Here is an 18,962-nt window from a genome sequence, read left to right on the forward strand (position 1 = left end):
CCTTGTAGGTGTACCCAGGAGATTATTTTATTTTAACAAAAATAGTAATAAAAGGATAAAAATGGCGATTCTTTATGCTTGTTGGGCAGGTTTGGGCCTGGCCCGATGCGCAGCCCACGTTTACAAGGTGCCGACCCAGTCGAACGCTCCAGACGGTCCTTCGCTCCTTCCACGTCACAGAAGACAGAACCGCCGCGGGTCGGCGGCGCCACCGACCCACCATTCCACCGCCGCCGCGCGCCACCTCGCCTCGCCCGCCCTTATATGTCGCCCGCCTGCTCCCTCCTCGCACCGCACGGCCCCCGGCGCATCCTCCCGCTCCTCCTCCCCATCCGCCTCTCCTCCGCCGCCGTTTCCTTGCCCGCGTTCGCAATGCCTCGACGCGACGGCGTACGCTTCTTACTCCTCCCCTCCCCTCCCCTCCCCTCCTCTCAATTCGATAAACCCTCTAAACCCTAATCCCACCTCTCTCTCTATTTCGTGCAGACTAAGCCGCCGCCGCGTCAATCGAAGCCGAAGGCTACCGACGTCTCCTACTCGTCCTCTTCCTCCGCCGCGGCCGAGATCGCCGAGCCCGTCCGGAAGATGACCCTCGCCTCGCAGGCGCCACCCGGACCCGGACCGGCGCAGCTGTGGGTGCCCAGGGGCTACACGACCTCCACGGGGGACTGTCCGGGCGTCGCTTCAGCGTCCACCTCGACCTCCGGGACGGCGACAGCGGAGCGGGACGGTGTTGTGAGTGAAAAGCTCTCGAGACTCTTCAAGTCTGCCCCGGGCTTTGAGGTGGACAACAGCACCTTCACGGAGGCCCAAATCAGGGCCACATTCTACCCCAAGTTCGAAAATGAAAAATCTGATCAGGAGGTGAGAGCTTGCCAGCAGCTCCTTGTTGTTCAGTTTTGTCATTGTCTCATTCCTTCATGTTGTGCCTTCTGACTGACATGACAATGCCAAGAGTTTGACCGAGAAATTGTTGAGGATTCACCCTGTGATCGTTATGCTGGTCCAGTGTGTCAGGATGTTAGTTGACTGGGATTAGTTCTGTAGTTTTCGGTAGGCATGATTTTGTCCAGGCAAATGCAATATCCTAGTTTATCAACACTGCCTGTTTCCATAGCATTGTGGCAATGTTGAGTATTGGTAGAGTACTTCGAATGAAGTTAACACCCATGCATCCTGTGATGATTTGAGTAGTAGCACTCTTGAACATTGTATCATAGCTTTAGATCTTGTTATAGGACTTGATGGAAGTTATGCTGATTTTCATGAAGTGAAGGATGTAACACATATAACCTTCATACCCTAAGAAATATTCAATTTGTATCTTTACCCAGTTAATATTATACTGTAGCTTCTTAGCTCTTGTTGACTTTAATGGGCTCATAATTACTTCCCCCTAATGAAGAAATGTTTAATGAACCGACTGTGCAGTAAATCCTTGTGGTTGTAGATTGTTCTGGCTTCTTTGGTTTCTGTTATTGCAGTTTAGTAAATGGCGTAACAGGTTGAGTTTTTATTGAGAAGCTTACCCTTGATTTTGTGATGACAGACAAGGACCACAATGATTGAGATGGTGTCTCATGGGCTAGCAAACTTGGAGGTATATCCCACATGTTAGTTTTGCTTTAAAATAAAAAAACAGGCGTTTCTTTGTGTGAAGTAATTAATGATTATGATGATCACTCCCCTCAGGTTACACTCAAGCATTCTGGTTCCCTATTCATGTATGCCGGTCACCATGGTGGTGCATATGCGAAGAACAGCTTCGGGAATGTGTATGTCATTAATCTGTACTGATTATTATATGATAGTTTTTGCTATGTCTGAAGTTTCAATGTTTTCTTATAGCTATACTGCTGTGGGCGTTTTTGTTCTGGGGCGTTTGTTTCGTGAAGCTTGGGGAAATGAGGCTTCTAAAATGCAAGCAGAATTCAATGATTTTCTTGAGGTATTTCATGTTCTGCACAACATTTCTCAAGACTTAATGATTTTCTTGTCTGTGAAGGTTATATCAAAATTAATTCACATAGAAGTGGCATATAGACTGGAACAAAGGATAATTAATTTTGTTTATTTTTTTGTTGTGGTTTCAGTATAGAACTATAACTCAGGAAAATATGTAGTGCAAATCACATCTTACGTGGAAACATGAAAACCAATTAAAACCATATTTCGATCGCTTGTAAGAATTTGAACATTGTTGAAAAATTGACACGGAAATGAGAAGATCAAGGTCCACACCTCCACGGGCACCTGAATTTTTATCATTTTCATATAATTTTTTCAAAAGTGAGTTTGCATTCAACTTTTCAAACAAAGCACTTCAATGGAGGTGCCAAGTTTCAAATTTTTTCGAGTGATCAGAATATGGTTTTGAATTGGTTTCCATGTTTCCACCTTAGCTGTGGTTTGCACTACATATTTTCTCACTCAACTTTACATATTTCTTAAGTAGCATAGGAACAAAGGAGCAATTTACGTTTGCTAAGCTTTTCCACAATGTGGGATTTAGTTAGTCGCTAGAACTTTTGCTTGTTATAGTAAGATTTTACTGTTGCAGCTCTGGATAGTATGCTGTCAGTTAACAAGTAGATAAAAAAGCAGAAATCTTATGTGCATTTAAGAATCAGTTCCAGTGCTAGACTGCTAGTTATTACTAATTAAATTACTCTCAAATTAATAATCATCATTGTAGTTGTATTGCATATTTGCTTTCTGAGTCATGGAGGGTTTCTGGCTCTGTAATTTTTCTTATGGTTCCTGATTTTTCTTTGTTTCATGCTTCTAGAAAAACCGTGTTAGCATTTCAATGGAACTTGTGACAGCTGTGTTAGGAGATCATGGGCAAAGGCCCAAGGATGATTATGGTACGGCTTTTTCTTCTGTCTAAAGCAATTAGTAATCTTTGTATAGTTTCTTCTACATCATTACTGGTAGTGCATTCCATCCTAACATATGATGCCATTGCTTCGACAATTGATTAGTTTCAACTGGAACTTTTTTTTGAAACAATAAGAAAAAAGGGTCAGATTCTGGTTTCAGCTGGCTTTCATTTACACACACCGAATTAACCATTTTATTGGATTACAGCTGTTGATATATCTTTATCGGGTAAATTTCTTGTATGTCATCAATAATTTATTATATTTATGTGACTGGATTGATTTCTCCTTTGCTATTGTTGACTGGTAAAAGCTAGTAAAATGTTATGTCACCCCTAGTTTACATGGATACTTAAATTTTAACTGTTTATTTTCCTGCATTCGCGCATTTGAAAAGTTTTTAGTTGGTTTTGGTAGAATAAAATCTGTGTCTGACAGTTTGTCCTGTTCCTTCTATTTATTAGTACTTTATATGATTGACAATTCTACTAACACTCAAATATAAACTATTTGGGAAGCCACTTCTGCCTCACATTTACTTCACTATTTAAGTTGCTTGCTGCATTTGTTTAGTTCATTACTTTTACCCTTATTATTATTGGTATTTGCATATTTATTCATCTTGTTTTGGGCATTATGCAGCTGTGGTTACAGCTGTGACTGAGTTGGGCAATGGGAAGCCAAAATTCTATTCTACTCCAGAGGTGATTGCATTTTGTCGGAAGTGGTGCTTACCTACCAACCATGTGTGGTTGTTTTCAACAAGGTGCCAATAACTTTGTGCTCAGGAGCATTGCATCATGAAGAATTTGGCTGCTTTGTTTCATGTGTGATACTGATACATGTACATTGTTAATCTGAAAATAGAGGGTGAAATGGTGATGTTGGTTTAAAGATGGCTAGAATACCTTCTAATAAAGTAATAATACAATTGTCAGTTACTCAACTTTGGCATGCTTTTATATTTTCCAATCTTGTTCAGAAACTTCCATTACTATGCTTGCCCTCTGCCAACATTTTCTTTTGCTTATTTCTCATTACCATGCTTGTCCTCTGACAGCATTTTCTTTTGCTTATTTTTTTTATTACTGGATCATTGCGATGGTCAATAATTTGCTAATGCATGCTCTTATTTTTCCTTGGTACCTTCATTGAGTTTGTTTTCATTATCATGGAGTACAGACTATTGCAGTTCTTAATTAACTTTGTCATGTTCATATTGGGAAAACTTGTTCAGCTACTAGCTTGTTATGTGAATGCTGTCAATGCCACTCGTGTGGCTAACTTGCTATTTTGCATGCTTGTATTCACCCATTGGTTGGCCTGCAACCGAGTATGCACACTTTCTGCATGTAATTGCAGAATTACCCTCGCAACCATGTATGTGTTTACTGTTGATGCTGAATTGCTGATTATAATATTACAATGCTTTCTGTTTTCATCTTTCATCAGGAAATCTGCCACCTCATTTTTTGCTGCTTATGATGCATTATGTGAAGAAGGAACTGCAACGCCTGTTTGCAAAGCCCTTGATGAAATAGCTGATATAGCTGTACCAGGTTGTCATCTTACTGATTTTCTATATCAGACTGATTGTTTTTCACCACTTTTGTGTTTGACTAGCGAACTGCCATCTCTGCTGGGAATTGACATTAGGTTAATTTTGTTATAGGGTCCAAAGATCATGTAGAAGTGCAGGGTGAGATCCTTGAAGGTCTGGTTGCCCGTATTGTGCCTCGTCAAAGTTCAGTGCAAATGGAAGAAGTTTTGAAAAACTTTCCTCAGGCTCCATTAGATGGCGGTAAGGTGCTGGAACTAAAGTTATATGCGCATCCAATATAAGATTTTTTTGTTTGTATCTTTACCATTTGTAAGTATTATTAGTCCTGCTTACTGGCCATGGTAAATGAATCATATGATCAGCCTAGTAATGTTGTAATATTCTTAGAATGGAGAAAAATGATATAATAAATCAAGACGTGAAATAATGCCAATAAAAACGTTTGAACTTTTGAGGGGCAAAAACTATTGTTTTCTCATAATGATTTCATCTGTTGCATATAGTATGTCAGACAGGTATATTGTTTTCTCTTAATGTTTCCCATGATGTCAAGAACTGCAAATTGGCTACTTATTTAGAAACGTCCAGTTTGCAGGATTGATTCTTGGTGGGTAGATTCTGTGAACCTGAACAGAACCCGAGGTTCAGGGAAACACACAGAACAGAATCATCTACCCTTTTGAAAATATACTTGTATTCTAGATATGCTTTCTGATTCATTTGGGGGTGCCTTAACTTCTAAGAAGACTTAATGCAATTGTGTTATGAGCTAGTAATTATTTTAGCTTTTTATTATTCATTTATTATTTATTTGCTATTGCAGGAAACTCAGATTTAGGACCAAGTTTACGAGAAATTTGTGCTGCTAATAGGTCCGATGAAAAGCAGGTATTAATGCTGTAAATTGGTATTTTCTCGCCATGAGGCATCTTACTTTTTGTTTGTTCAACCTTGCTATAACTTCTTTATAATTGTACATGACCAGCAAATCAAGGCACTGCTTGAAAATGTTGGAGCTTCAATGTGTCCAGACCATTCAGATTGGTTTGGAAATGGTGGACTTGATGCTCAGTCGCGAAATGCTGATAAATCAGTTGTCACGAAATTTTTGCAAGCACATCCTGCAGACTATGCAACTAAGAAACTGCAGGTAAGCTCATTGATATCTGGCCGAGGATAGATATTTGCTGACTGTAATGGGTATGATTTCATTATTGATAACATTACAACAACAATAAACCAATAACTATGCAGATGTGATACATTACCTTTGTTGGCTGTTACAGGAGATGATTCGCTTGATGAAGCAGAGGCACTTCTCAGCAGCTTTCAAATGCTACTGGAACTACCACAAGATTGATTCTCTTTCAAATGACAACTTGTATTACAAAATGGTTATCCATGTGCACAATGATTCTGTTTTTAGACGATACCAGCAAGAGATGAGGTAAGCTTGTGAAGTCAGCCTTGTATATTAACATTACCCTTTATATCATTAACTCTAAAACCTATGCTGCTGTCTTTAGGAGAAACCAAGGGTTGTGGCCTCTATATAGAGGTAAGCTGAGGCCTTCACGTTTCAAGTATGAGCGGAGGTGTGTTTTACTGACATGTATTCCATGGTTAGGTTTCTTTGTTGATGTGAATTTGTTCAAGGCGAACAATAAGAAGGCAGCTGAACTAGCCAAAGATGGTGACGCTTTACTGAAAAATATCAATGGCGCCTTGGATTCAAATTCTTCAGCTGTGGATGGTCTGGCTGATGAGGATTCAAATCTAATGGTTAAACTAAAATTCTTGACATATAAGGTATTATTGGTCGCTTCTTGAGGACCACACTGGTGTTTGTTACTCTGGATTGTCCAGGTTCATTTTGGTGTGCTTCTAAAATAAGTTTGGAAATGTTATTGCTATGCTTAGTGTTTCCTATTCCTGTCATCGTGATCTAATCTACTTTTGTTATTTATATGTATGTCTTCCTTTCGCTTCGAAGCTATTTTGTTTTTGAATGTGGAAGAGGACTAAAACCATTGAAGTTAACCTTTGTTTTATTTTGAATATTCATCCTCTAACAATTATGTTATTTTATTTGTTGACAGTTGCGAACATTTTTAATTCGTAATGGATTGTCTACCCTTTTCAAAGATGGACCAACTGCTTATAGAGCTTATTACCTAAGGTATGCTAAGTATGCAAATTTTAAGTTTCACTAGTATATTTTCTGCAACAGAATGGGTTATCAATGAAGAATCGGAACGAGAACATAGTTTGCTACTTTATCTTGATACTGCTCTAGTTAAGATGTCTGCACAGTTTGTGTAGTGTTAGAAAAACGGTGCTAATGCATCCTCTCGACCTCTGCCTATTTAATAATGCTAATATCTGTAAAGTGTTAACTTAAAAATTCATGATATAGCCTTTTTTGATATTCAACTTCTTTTCTTCATCACATGACAATTGATGCTTGGTTATTTCAATCTTATAGTTGTAAAGTAATTGTGCTGTAAGTTCTGTACTAATAATTATTTTTTATGCTGCTGTACTGTTTGATGTAATGTTTGAAGGTTTAAGTCGTATATAACTATTTAATTTGAGCTGTAAATTATGTACTACTTCAGTTGGTGCCATACGCTGCTGAACAGAAACTATGCCAGCTCTCATGTTAATGCCTTTTTTGTTGATAGGCAAATGAAGATCTGGGGAACATCAGCAAACAAACAGAGAGAGCTTAGCAAAATGTTGGATGAATGGTATATTATTGCTACGTTCTTTCTCTTATGGAACTGCGAATGTTCCTTCATCTAATATGATTAGTTTACTCATTTCAGGGCTGTCTACATTAGAAGAAAGTATGGGAATAAGCCACTCTCATCCTCGACGTACCTTAGTGAAGCAGAGCCTTTCCTTGAACAATACGCCAAACGCAGCCCTGCAAACCAGGCTTTGATTGGTGCTGCTGGTAACCTTGTTCAAACCGAAAACTTCTTGGCCGTTCTTGATGCAGAGAGGGATGAAGAGGGTGATCTCCGGGCAGATCATGGGGCAGCAGCTTCCAGTCCTGCGTCAACATCTGTTGATGTGGTTCCCAAAACAGAGGGCCTCATAGTTTTCTTTCCCGGTACTTACTGCTGATATATGTTTAACAACTTATTGTGTCATTTTCATTCTTTAGAGTAACTGAGACACTGGTATATTTTCGCTGATCAACATTAAAAAGAATGAAAATATTTTATTTCACTGGTTTGTGGGTATCAACCGTTGGCCTTCAGCCACGATACTGATGTGCCATCCAAATAATAGCTGGTATCAAATTTTGTAAGAAACCATTAGTTATTCTTAAATAAAATCTAGGTCTTAATCTTGCTGGTTTAGGTTTTCTTAAGCCATCTGAATTCTGAATACCCATTAGTTCTAGCGTCCATTTTGTTTCCGTTTGGACTTCTCTCAATGCTTGTACATTAGCCTGTTGAATAATATGGACTATATAAACCAAGTAATTGTCAAAAAGTTGTAGCGTCCATTTTGTTTCGTTTGAACTTGTCTCAATGCTCGTACAATAGCCTGTTGAATAATATGGACTATATAAACCAAGTAATTGTCAAAAACTATGTTGGTACTGTTAATATTGTTTCTCTTGTACTTATCTCAATGTTCGCACATTAGCCTGTTAAATAGCTTATGGACTAGATAAACTAAGTAATCGTCAAAACTATGTGGTACGGTGTCAGTGGATTAAATTAGGTTTTTTTTTACCAATCTTCATCCTACAATGTTGTTTAATGTTAAAATGGGGTTTTCAATTCTTGATTCTGATTTAGCATTTTCCTTTCAGGTATACCTGGTTGTGCAAAGTCAGCTCTGTGTAAGGAAATATTAAACACGCCTGGTGGCCTTGGAGATGATCGCCCTCTTCATAGCTTGATGGGGGATCTTATTAAAGGTACAGAGCATTTGAGACGTTATCTAGTGTTATATGCTCACTTTGTTTATTGGAGTAAAACATGGCTTCAGTTAGGGGTGGACAGTGCTGTTCTTAGTTCTCAACACATTGAACCGTGCACAATGTGAACATTCAAATGAACTAGGATCTGGCCATTCACCTGCTTTTGCACCTTTGTTAGGGCATACTATCGTGCACAATGATTATGGGTTAACCGATGTGTGCTTTGTCCTGCCAAGATTTTATATTGAACATTCTTTTCTATCAATAAGGGCAGATCACCTTCTAATCACCAGAAGTTTCCCATGCAACGGATGATCTAATCAAACCGTTTTAGTTGATATAAAAGTCGTTTACTATATTATACTATAGAGTGGGCTTGCAAATGCTTACCCCCCAATCTGATGAGACTTCCTTTGATGCTTGGTGGGAAGTTCAAATGCAATGGCTGTTCACTTAAAAACGGGCCTCAGCTCCATCATCATTTTAGGAGCATGGATTTTGTGGAATATTCGTAATTGGTGTGTGTTTGATGCTGATTCTCCAAACCTAGCTAGAACTCTGTTGTTCGATAGTGAGGAGCTTATTTTTTGGGGGTTTGGCAGGGGCATGAGGAATCAATTACCTACTTGCCCTGGGGCTGAGTGGGAGTTAATTTTGGGTCGAGGTCATCTACTGTGTGATAAGGGCACGTCTACTTAATTTGAACACAGTGGTGTGAGTGGGTGTGTCTTGTATGGGTTCCTTTCCCATTTTTTCTTCTTAATACAACGATGCACAGTTCTTCTTAAAAAATTACTGTATTATTCTATTCTATTGCTTAATTGCTAAAGAAAGACTTGGTTACCTTTATATAAGAACCATAGTTACCATTGTGTTCTTGGTTTGCAACATTCTATAAGTTATGTTCGCTAGGGGAATGTCCCTATGGTTAGTGAATTGAGACTGGGGTTGCGAGTTCGTAATTGGGTTTGTGATTTCTGAATACAAAGAAAAGAGGCTGTACTCTGTTCCAATTTATAGGTCGTTTTGGCTTTTCCACATACACAACTTCTATTATGTATCTAAACATATCGTATATCTAGGTGCATAGCAAAAGCTATGTTCCTAGAAAAGGTAAAACGACCTATAATTTGGACAGAGGGTGTTAGTAGTTAATATATTGGACCAGCCCAATCCAAGCTGCCATTTGCTTGGTGGCCATTTAGTCGATCCCTGCCACACTGAGTTCAACTTCACGTCCAAAATATCTCAACGCTCAGGCACTGCCACTCGTTCCTTTTGCTGTTCTCCTTTTTTCTCTTCAGCGAATGCAGCTCTGCCACTGCCCTCCGGCATGAATCCCTAATTGGTGGCCATCATCTCTCACCAGTGACTAGCAAAATGGATTTTTTTAGACCATAACTATGGCCCGGCTTTATAGAAAGTTTAAGAAGTGATGGCTGGGGTTACCAGCTTGCAGAACAAGGGTACTGAGTTTACTTACTCAAAAAACACACTCCACTAACAAAAGCTAAACGCAAAGTACGATCATCCCGCCGTAACTAACAAGCTAAGTACAAGCGACAGAGATCCCACTGCCTGTATTCTGGCGTTAGAACCTCCAGCACTTCACACCATCACCAGCTTGTCAGTGTGTGCTTCAGATGTTGCAGCAGCTAGCTTCTCCACGTGTGGTATTTCCTCTTTCCTTGCCATCCTGCTCCAATGCTGTAAAAAAACCCAGAATCCAATATGGTACTCCTTCTGTTCCAAATTATACGACATTTTGACTTCTCTAGATACATAGCTTTTGCTATGCACTTAGATATACACAATGTCTAGATACATAGTTAAAACAATGTTTCTAGAAAAGCCAAAACGTCTTATAATTTGAAACGGAGGGAGTACACATTTAGGTGAAGATACTGAACAACAACAACAACAACAACAACATAGCCTTTCAGTCCCAAGCAAGTTGGGGTAGGCTAGAGTTGAAATCCACCAAGAGCCCCAAATCATGGTTCAAGCACTTCAATAGTTGCTTTCCAAGCACTCCTATTCAAATATAGATCTCTAGGTATATCCCAAACTTTCAAATCTCTTTTTATTGTCTCTCCCTATGTCAATTTCGGTCTTCCTCTACCTCTTCTCATATTCTTAGCTTGGCTTAGGACTCCACAATGCACTGGTGCCTCTGGAGGTCTCATTTGGATATGGCCAAACCACCTCAACCGATGTTGGACAAGCTTTTCTTCAATTGGTGCTACCCTTAGGCGATCACGTATATCATTGTTCCGAACTCGGTCCATTCTTGTGTGACCACAAATCCATCGCAACATACGTATTTCCAATGTTTTTAAGGCGTCGCTTTGGCGTCGCCTAATCGGCAAGGCGCTACAGGCGGGACGACTTGGCGGACGACTCGCCTCAGATTGGTAAGGCGCAGGAGAAATCAGAGAGCAGAGAGAGGAGCGCTCGCAGGGAAGACGGACCTACCTGCTCGCCCGCGCGAACGCGTTCGCCCGCGCCGCCGGTAGAAGCTGCTACCGCCGAGGCTCCGCCCCCCCCCTCCCCTGTTCCCCATCCGTGCGAGGAGCATGCTGATGCCCCCTCGATTCCGCCGTCTCCTCATCGATTCTGATGCGGGTCCTCTCTGTTCCGCCGTCTCCTCGTCGATTCCGCTCGATTGCGCCGTCTCCTCGCCGTCGCCTGCTCGATTCCGCCTTCTCCTCACCATCGGCTGCTCGATCTAGAAGGGGATGGCGGCGACTGTAGATCTGGAAGGGGAGCAGCGAGGGAGGGGAGCAGAGCAGCGCATTCGGAGAGAGGGGAGGAGCCACGGACGGAAGTGGAGCCGGAGCCACGGACGGAAGTGGAGCCGCAGAGGGAAGTGGAGCGGCGGAGAGACAAGCGGAGGCGGACGAGTGGTGGAGAACGAGGAGCAGCGCTGGAGGGGATTATAAGCCACGCTAGGAGGGGGAGGAGCACATGGGCCGCCTGGTGGGCTGGGATAGCCCACTTCTTACTCCTCTCTTTTTTTTCCTTTTCTTTTTTCTTCATCATCTACTGCTCTAAGCTGTTGTTTTAAGTTTTTCTTAAATCTGTAAGGCGTCGCCTCGCCTCACGCCTTAGTCGCCTAAGCGTAAGGCGGTAGTCACTCACCACGCCTCGCCTTACCGCCTTAAAAACATTGCGTATTTCTGCAACACTCAGTTGCTGAACATGTCGAATCTTTGTAGGCCAACATTCTGCTCCATACAACATAGCCGGTCTAATCGCCGTTCTATAGAACTTGCCTTTTAGCTTTTGTGGTACCCTCTTGTCACAGAGAATGCCAGAAGCTTGTCGCCACTTGATCCACCGTACTTTGATTCTATGGCTAACGTCTGCATCAATATCTCCATCCCTCTGTAGCATCGATCCCAGATACCGAAAGGTATCCTTCTTAGGCACTACTTGACCTTCGAAACTCACATCTCCCTCCTCCTGTGTAGCTCCGCCAAAGTCGCATCTCATGTATTCGGTTTTAGTTCTGCTCAATCTAAAACCTTTAGACTCAATGGTCTGTCGCCATAACTCTAGTTTCCTATTTACTCCCGCCTGACTTTCGTCCACTAACACTACATCATCAGCGAACAACATACACCAAGGGATATCCCCTTATATGTTCCTATTAACCTCATCCATTACCAAGGCAAAGAGATACGGGCTTAAGGTTGACCCTTATGAAGTCCAATTTTAATCGGGAAGTAATCTATGTTACCATCGTTTGTTCGAACCCTAGTCGCAACATTGCTGTACATGTCCTTGATGAGGGTCACGTACTTTGATGGGACTTTATGTTTGTCCAAAGCCCACCACTTAACATTTCTTGGTATCTTGTCATAAGCCTTCTCCAAGTCAATGAAAACCATGTGGATGTCCTTCTTTTGCTCTCTAAACCGCTCCATAACTTGTCTTATTAAGAAGATTGCTTCTGTGGTTGACCTTCCGGGCATGAAACAAAATTGGTTTGTTGATATTTGTGTCGTTCCTCGCTGGCGCTGCTCGATGACTCTCTCCCATAGCTTCATAGTGTGGCTCATCAACTTAATTCCCCGATAATTAGTACAACTTTGGATATCTCCCTTGTTCTTCTAGATCGGTACCAATATGCTTCTTCTCCACTCCTCAGGCATCTTGTTCGATCGAAAGATATTGTTGAACATCTTGGTTAGCCATACTATAGCTATATCCCCGAGACATCTCCACACCTTGATTATGATACCATCAAGGCCCATCGCTTTGCCTCCTTTTATCCTTTTCTAGGCTTCTCTGACCTCCGATTCTTGAATCCTCCGCACAAAGCGCCTATTAGTGTCATCAAACGAGTTGTCTAGCTGAACGGTGGTGTTCTCGTTCTCACCATTGAACAATTTATCAAAATACTCTTGTCATCTATGTCTGATCTCATCCTCCTTCACCAAGAGCTGCTCCCTCTCATCCTTTATGCACTTGACTTGGTTGAAGTCCCTTGTCTTCCTATCGCGAGCCCTAGCCATCCTATAAAAACATTAGAAAAAACCCAGTTGTTTTTAGTTTCCACAGACTCCACACCCCAGCGAAGGGCGGGCCTGGTGCAAGCGGTAGAGTCTTACCGCTGTGGCTGGAAGGTCCCGGGTTCGAGTCGCGGTCTCCTCGCATTGCACAGGCGAGGGTAAGGCTTGCCACTGACACCCTTTCCCAGACCCCGCACAGAGCGGGAACTCTCTGCACTGGGTACGCCTCCCGCAGAATACAATCCTCAAAATATTGTCGGGATGTTGGTATAAGTGGCCACTGTAAGCTTTCCCTAATCCAACACAAGACCACCACTGCTAATGAGCATCTGAAAAAAAGATGATCCGCTGATTCTTCTTTCCCACAAAGTTTAAAGAGTTTAGATCCATCCCACTTCATGATCCTCAACTGATCTGCCATCTGCAATCTGTTATGCCATAATATCGACAGGAAATCTAGATTTTTAGGGGAATTTTGGTTGCCCACAGTTTTTGCATCCTAAGGTCTATAATCCGCCAAAGGTAATAAATCTATAGAGTTATCTAGTAGTGAACTTCCTGACAATTCCAATATCCACATTACTCTGTCTTGTGCCCCTGATAAAGTTACTGACTCTAGTCGCTCTATCAGCTCAAGCCATTCACCTCTTTCTGTCGATCCAAAATTTCTTCTAAAGCTTAGATTCCAGTTGTTTCTCCCGGCCTCAGCTATAGTTATCTGTTGGTTATTACAAATGCATAGATGTTTGGGTATGCAGTTTTCAGAGGGCAATCCATGATCCATGGTGGCTTCCCTGACAGTATTTCTTGCGTCTCAGCCCTTGGTGCTGCCATTTCCGACACTGGCCACATCCCCTGCCCTCTGTCTTCCATCCTCAACTCTTGCGTCCATGGTGCAGCATCTCTTGCATATCAGCTTTGGTGTTGCTGCCATCAGTTAAATTCTCAACCTCTGATGTTCAAATCTCCTCACATTTTGTCAGTTTGGGCTGCCCAAGCCCTGTGTACCCTCCGTCATTTCAGAACTATTCAGTTCGTTCGTGAACCGCTAATAGGTTCGCACAAACTGAATCGGGTCTGCTGCCAGCCGTACGCTCCATTATGATAAGAAGTACATGCTGGCCTAACTAAATCACGGAACATGACACTGAAATAGACTAGGAGGCAGCTTTAATAGTCTAATTATACTATGAACGGTAATAGCCATTTCTCAGATCACCACAGGCTCAGCTGAATCCTATTTGGTTGATGACCCAGGCTAGTCTTCTAGAATGAGTCTAATTGGACTATTTGTTAATTATTACAGGAAGATACTGGCAAAAGGTCGCTGATGAAAGAAGAAAGAAACCAGCTAGAATAACCCTTGCTGACAAAAATGCACCAAATGAAGAAGTTTGGAAGCAGGCAAGATTGACATCATAAATCATAGCAAAATTTTTTGCATGTTTTCTTGTTTGACGTTTTTAGGCTACTTTAACAGTAGAGATAGAACTGATAAATCATTGTTTCCAGATTGAGGATATGTGTGGGTCCACAAAAGCATCTGCTGTCCCTGTGGTTCCTGACTCAGAAGGTATCCTACGTACTTAATAATTATTTTCCATTCCCTTATCTCGTTCATTTTTCTTTTACTTCATGTGAACATTAATGGTGAACTGGCGATTCTTCATATAGTTGTGGGCTGCAGTTTGGATTTGTGACAGATACAACATCACACCTTAGCTTGAGCTTCCAAATAGTTTTTCAAAAAAAGCTTGAGCTTCCAAATTACAGCTATTAACTTACTATGGGCTTGAAGAGCCCTTGAGCGGTGAATGATTTGAAGAGTACTGTAAAAAGAACTATTTTGGTGTACTGCAGTAGGGCCTTGGGTTTTGTATATGACCAAAGATGATTTTTTTTAGATTTTAGAAGAACAGTACTATCGTTGGCTCATGTTCTTGCATCATTAAGTTTGATCATATAGCTTTTGTTCTGGTTTCTTGATTTGCCAGGCACGGATTCAAATCCATTCTCTCTTGACGCTCTTGCTGTTTTCATGTTTCGCGTCCTCCAGCGGGTCAATCATCCTGTTAGTAGTCTATATTTACTCATGCAAATATGTTAAGTCATTTTTATGTATTGTGAAATGGCTGATATTATGTTAACTTGTAATTTGAAAGGGAAATCTGGACAAGGCCTCACCTAATGCAGGCTATGTTTTGCTAATGTTTTACCACTTGTATGATGGCAAGGTATGTATATATCATGGAAAATTGTTTTTAGCTACTGAAATATGCCAAATCACCAATGCTGTCAATTTCAGAGTCGAAGAGAATTTGAAAACGAACTGTATGAACGTTTTGGCTCCCTTGTTAAGATGCCTCTCCTGAAGCCAGATAGGTAGGAGTGTTTTTTTTTTCATTGCTTTGCTCTGCTTTTTTTTTTGAACTCAATGATGAGCTATGCAATGCAGTTACAGAAAAAATTATGAAGATGTTCAATACACTTATTTTCCAAGAAAAATGACCGCCTTCAATATTGTGTGCAAGAAAAATAATATCGTGATGATGTGACTTGTACTGTTTTCTCCTGATTTCAGAGCTCCATTGCCTGGTGCTGTGAAAGCCATCTTAGATGAGGGAATTAGCTTGTTCAGGATGCATCAGAGCAGGCATGGAAGGTATGAAACTGATAGCCATATTAATATTACAACCCCTTTTTTTTAGCACATTGTGAACATTAAACAACACTTTGGTTGTGTAGGGCGGAATGCCTTTGTACAATAGCAGACTAGCATTCCTAAAAAAAACAGACTAGCAGTATAGCACTTCTTGTATACACAGTATTACTTCATGTTTCATTCGTAGGAGGAATGCCTTTGTTCAATCTTCAATAGCACTTTTTGTGTAGGAGGGAATGTTCTTCAAAGCACCTTTTCTCCAGAAACAGTTAATCACATTTGTAGTAGTATTACTTGATCTGATGATGTTGACAGAACTAGTGCTTCATTTCTGAATTCACATGTCTATATACATTGCCTGATGTTTTGCAAAACAATGTCAAATCAGAGCGGAGCCATCAAAAGGTTCATACGCTAAAGAATGGGCACAGTGGGAACAAAGGTTGCGTGTGACCTTGTTTGGGAATGCTGATCATCTTAACTCAATTCAGGTAACCATATTTCACTTATTAACCATTCAAGATCATAATGGTTGCTGAATGTTTATACTACACATTTTAACACGTGGGGCTACTACAAATCTACGACGACTACGTAATTTGCAGGAGTCATTTCTTTTATACTTTACATGTGAGGACTCCAATAAGGGCTGGGAGGTTACTAAATTATGCCATTCAAGTCCTACATCCACCTCTTTTGCGTGTTCATGAAATAAAAAGTCCTCCATCCACCAATGTTATGAATTAAATATCATTAAAAGAATCGTTTGCTTAGGCCAAAATAAGTTACTGGTAGATCAGTAGTCTAAATTGGCTCAACCTTATGTGGGAATGGGAGCACCATACTAATGTTAATATGGTGTAGCAGTAGCATTTTTCATTTTCATGCGATGTGCTTTAATAAGTGATTTTGTTGGTCTACTATGCACTGATCCTAATCCTTCTTACACCACAAGAGTCTGTTAAGCACACAGAAATCATGATGCGGTTCTGATGTTATCTATACTTTTTTCTAGGTTCCTTTTGACTATGCTGTGAAAGAAGTACTGGAACAGTTAAAAACTGTGGCAAAAGGTGATCTCAGAACACCTGATACTGGGAAGCGGAAGTTTGGCAATATCATGTTTGCTGCTGTTCGATTAACCCCACCTGATATATTGGGCCTTCTCCACAAGGTAAGAACTGTATGCTCAGCTATGTGTTTGAGAAAAGATAGTTCTGTATTTTGCCGTGAAGGACTCATGCTAGAGTGTTTGCTGGAATCCTTCTCAGCTGTGGCCATGCGCTGTGCCACTAGGTTGTCTTTGGGGCGACGATATTGCAATCTGACACTTGTTCTACGCTGCATTACTGTAACAGGTGGCAGAGAAGGACACAGCTGTCAACAGTTTCCTTAACAAGATAAGACTGGAGGACAGCCTAAAGAAGGCTCACGTCACCCTTGCCCACAAACGAAGCCATGGTGTGGCTGCAGTCGCAAGCTATGGCATCTACCAGCACCAGGAGGTCCCCGTGTCATTCAACGCATTGTACTACACTGACAAGATGGCCGCTCTGGAGGCGCAGCTCGGAGCAGTAAACGATGAGCAGATCAATTCCAGGAACGAGTGGCCACATGCTACTCTGTGGACAGCACCAGGGGTCGCAGCAAAGGAGGCAAACACGCTGCCGCAGCTGGTTTCAGAAGGAAAAGCTGAAAGGGTGCCGATTGATCCTCCCATCACCATATCGGGGGTTTTGGACTTCTACTAATTTGTTACCTTGGTTTTAGGATACGAATGTGCAGAAGTGAAAGATAGATGAAGAATAGTTTGCTGCGGGTGGACTTAACGTTAACAGCTGATCGTGGCCAAGACATGCTAATCATCGAGTCTTACGCCACATAAAAATTTTGATACTATAGGACAGAACTAGACTACTGCATTTCTACTTCGATGTGTTCCAAAAAGTGCACGATACCATCGAGTGCAAGATACCATCATTGTACTTCTAGTGTAGTTTGAATATTCAGAGGCCGTTTGACACGACAGTTAGACCAGGAGTAGAATTCATGTTGGTGGTATGTTAGCATTTGTGTACTTATAAAATTGCAACATTAGCTAGATGGAATGCCTCGTTGACTAGCTAACATAATGCTGGTGTTAAAGTGAGTGGAAAGCAGAATCAACACCAGCTTCAGTGGCCGCACTTTCTAGTTTGAGCGATGGCAGTAACACTGAAGCTGAAGGCCTAGGACAGTGCTGAACACGTATCCGGGCACTTTTTTTTTCGTGCCTCTGTTAATCATTTTCTCCCCCTCTCATGCTTCAACTTGCGGTCTTCATCTCTGGCTGACGGCTGACTTCCACACTGGTTGGCTGGCTGCTCCATCTCTGATCAACGGGATTGGAAATTCGGAGAAGTTCATTTGGCGACTCTTTTTCTCCGATTCTTGCGTTCATCATCTCTCTGTCTGACTTGCACGGTTCTACCTCGCTAGTAGGAGGCTTACGTTTTGGGCATTGGACCGGAAGTTGACGAGCAGGGAAAATTAGACCTTAAGGTGGGCTATAGTCATTTTGCAGTTAAGCCTGCCCAATAAACGTGTAAAATGTGTAAAATAGGCTTCACAGGTGGACAACAAGGTAAGTAAAAAAAAAAAAAAAAAATCATTTGATCTCTCTTCTCTCCCTCCGTCCTCTCGTCCTGTCTTAGTGACATCTGCTTGACTGCTCCAGCTCAAGGAGGAAGCTGATTATTATTTTATTGAAACATGGGCCAAACTTCATGCCACTTTGAGCTATATAAGCATCGGGAAAAATATCAACAACAAAATGCTAACTTTGTTCAGGGCTCACCTGGAGGTCAAATTGGACAATAGTCACAATACACGCTGTTTCAGTTGATGGCTGCAGAGAAGCGTCAGGATGAACGAACGAAAGAAGAGGTAGAACAAAAAGGACAAACTGCAGCTTATCCCGTCGCCCTCAGCCTTTTTGCTGGTGCCACTCATAGTGCCAAGTGAAATTAAGGGGATGTGACATGTATTACGACTTCTCACCTTATCTTCCCATCAGACAAAAGGTCAACAAGACTGCCATGTCTAATCTTAACTTCAATCAGATAGACTGATTTGTTCAGTCTATGACATTTCCATGCGTTCAGTCCCTAGCACACACATGTTTGCCATGTGCTATGATCAAGTGAATAACGTGATTATTGTTACTTTGATCCAAGACCAGCAAGTTAACAGTCAATCGTGTTAAACAAATCAAATGCACATGCTATCATTTCCAAAAGATGATCTTGCTACCGTATACATATACATGCTAGCATAGACTAGTAAGAAATTATGTCCTTGCTACCGTATACGGGCAAACCAGAGTCGTGACAACCTCACTTTGGTCCGTATAGACTTT

The 18,962-nt window shown here is 41.4% G+C and overlaps 1 protein-coding gene across 1 annotated transcript; it reads left to right on the forward strand.

Annotated features, from left to right (window-relative positions):
* Positions 1 to 172: 172 nt before the first annotated feature.
* On the forward strand, positions 173 to 17,666 carry LOC136551082 (tRNA ligase 1-like). The gene is made up of 27 exons (XM_066542666.1): positions 173 to 390; positions 487 to 864; positions 1,550 to 1,600; positions 1,693 to 1,775; positions 1,849 to 1,948; positions 2,789 to 2,867; positions 3,525 to 3,648; positions 4,335 to 4,441; positions 4,555 to 4,683; positions 5,267 to 5,331; positions 5,429 to 5,593; positions 5,730 to 5,890; positions 5,970 to 6,001; positions 6,071 to 6,252; positions 6,543 to 6,622; positions 7,128 to 7,193; positions 7,272 to 7,561; positions 8,276 to 8,383; positions 14,210 to 14,307; positions 14,416 to 14,476; positions 14,898 to 14,974; positions 15,066 to 15,137; positions 15,209 to 15,285; positions 15,485 to 15,565; positions 15,954 to 16,056; positions 16,581 to 16,739; positions 16,924 to 17,666. The coding sequence occupies exons 1-27, from the start codon at positions 265 to 267 to the stop codon at positions 17,314 to 17,316; spliced, it is 3,447 nt and encodes a 1,148-aa protein (XP_066398763.1). The 5' UTR covers positions 173 to 264; the 3' UTR covers positions 17,317 to 17,666.
* The last annotated feature ends 1,296 nt before the right edge of the window (positions 17,667 to 18,962 follow it).

Source organism: Miscanthus floridulus, chromosome 4 (assembly GCF_019320115.1).
Source record: "Miscanthus floridulus cultivar M001 chromosome 4, ASM1932011v1, whole genome shotgun sequence".
Lineage (NCBI taxonomy): Eukaryota > Viridiplantae > Streptophyta > Magnoliopsida > Poales > Poaceae > Miscanthus > Miscanthus floridulus.